At 33.8% G+C, this 2,008-nt stretch overlaps 1 protein-coding gene across 1 annotated transcript; it reads right to left on the bottom strand.

Annotated features, from left to right (window-relative positions):
• Nucleotides 1-208: 208 nt before the first annotated feature.
• Nucleotides 209-1,063, bottom strand: LOC311067864 (1-phosphatidylinositol phosphodiesterase-like; the record flags this gene model as incomplete). Its single annotated transcript, XM_084090011.1, has 1 exon — nt 209-1,063. A coding segment is annotated over one exon (855 nt), but the record flags the coding sequence as incomplete, so codon positions are not given.
• Nucleotides 1,064-2,008: the final 945 nt, after the last annotated feature.

Raw genomic sequence — 2,008 nt, 5'->3', positions numbered from 1 at the left:
CCCCAAAATTATTATTTCTTTATAATTTACTCATGCTAATGTTGTTCCAAACCCATAGGACAACAAATAATTGTTATTATTGAAATAACATAACACACCTGAAATATTTGTTTTATATCACTTGCCAGTTTAAAAATTCTCAATTATCTGATGAAAGCAATTAATGAGAACATTAATTTCTTGATGAACCAATGGAAAAAAGAAAATCTTAGGCAGGCCTATTGAATTTGATGACCTTTTGAATCAAGTCAAAACCTGGAAAGTCCATGGCTATGATCCCAAAACAAGGCTTAGGATTCTTTTCAAATTCCTTTGCCAGATGATCATACAACCAGGGATTGATTTTCTTTGCCAATGTTTTTGGCAATAAAGAAAGCTTCTCACATGTGCCTAAGCTCGTGCCACTCGAGTAGCTCAGACTCAGAGCAGAACCAGTTCTACATTGATTAGCAGCTTCTTCCAGATGCTGTTTAATCTTTCTCTCTTTGTCTTGGACATTAGTTACTTCATAGTCTCCTTTTTTGTCAGTTTCAGACAAAATAATACCCAGCTTAAAGCTGTCTTTCTGAACAAAAACAATCTTTCCTCTTACTTCACCAATCTTTGGAATTGAATCATTAACCCAGACATTTTCATATTTTTGAATCGTCTTATTAACTGAATCATTAACTTTTTTCTTCCTAGGAGAAACGGGCTTAACTCTGAGAAGCACTACCTCATTTCTGAATTCTTTAAAAAAAGTCTTGACTGTGTTGAGAACTTTTGACAATGATATAAATTGGGGAATCGGTCCATGCATAATTATTAATCCAAGGCCAGACACTCTGAGGTCGAAGTAGCGTATCCCGGCCTTTAGTTGCTTCTTTAGTGACCATGCCTGACATTTTGCAAATGGTTTTCCATAACGAGCCAAGGCATCATGGGTACCAGGAATAGTGAGGGTAGAAATTGACGTTTCATTATCCAGAGTTTCCATCCAGCCAATTTTATACTTTGCAGGGAGATTGAGTGTTTTCCCATCATTAAACACTTCTTGTTGACTACTCTTGTGCAGTCTGTGGAAAAAAATCAGAATACCAAGTCAACAATGTACTTGTCACATGTTCGTCATCACCAATAAAATGTTTAGCTTGAATGTGTTGTAATTTGCTTTGGATAAGTGTCTGCAAAGGGCCAAATGAATAAATGCAATGAGAAATAACAGACTTCATCTTAGAGTCAAAAACTAGAGGAATCCATACAGAAAGAGTTTGTTAGGAAGACTGGCTCTTAATCCGGCTACTTTTGAATAGAATTCAGAGGAGAACACATGTAGAAATTCTGACATCAGTGGTGCACAATAAATTACATCATTTACATCATCAACCTGCCCATAGGAATTCACAATGAACATAATAATGTAAGAAACTGAAATATGGACACAGATAAGACCTGTAAAAATAGCTTTATATTAAATTCCTTACTGAGCACTTGTGGTGATCAGTATTTAATATAAATATAAAATAACATTCCCTTTTTGTATTAACCAAACCCTAACAACCTATACCCAATTTTAGAATATTAAAAATAAATGAATTCAAAGTTTTATACTCACAGCAGCATCAGGATACACAGGATTTTCCCATCAACTCCCATCTTCTAAATTGTCGGAGGCTAGCACAGAATAAAACAATACATTAGTACAAAACTGCATTTACAAAGAGGTTTTAATGTGGTACAGAGTTGATATCAATGTATTTACACAGAAATTATAATTTGAGGAAACAATGATCATAATATAATTTTTTTTTTTTTTTTACTAAAAAACTACATTAGTTTAAATTTAATGACTATATTAAATTGAGCTGACCTTTTAAAACAATTGTTACTGTTACAACAACAAAAAGATAAAATAATCTTGATGGACATCCAGAAAATAGTGTCGATTGCTGCAGTGTTTTAGTACACAAGTGTTTACAAGTAGAGGGTGCAATAACTCATTGATATCATGTGACTGGCCATTGGCCTG

Source organism: Abramis brama, assembly GCF_963993115.1.
Source record: "Abramis brama genome assembly, chromosome: 17".
NCBI lineage: Eukaryota > Metazoa > Chordata > Actinopteri > Cypriniformes > Leuciscidae > Abramis > Abramis brama.
The sequence above is the reverse complement of the archived record's forward strand: the minus strand, read 5'-3'. Positions and strand labels throughout refer to the sequence as shown.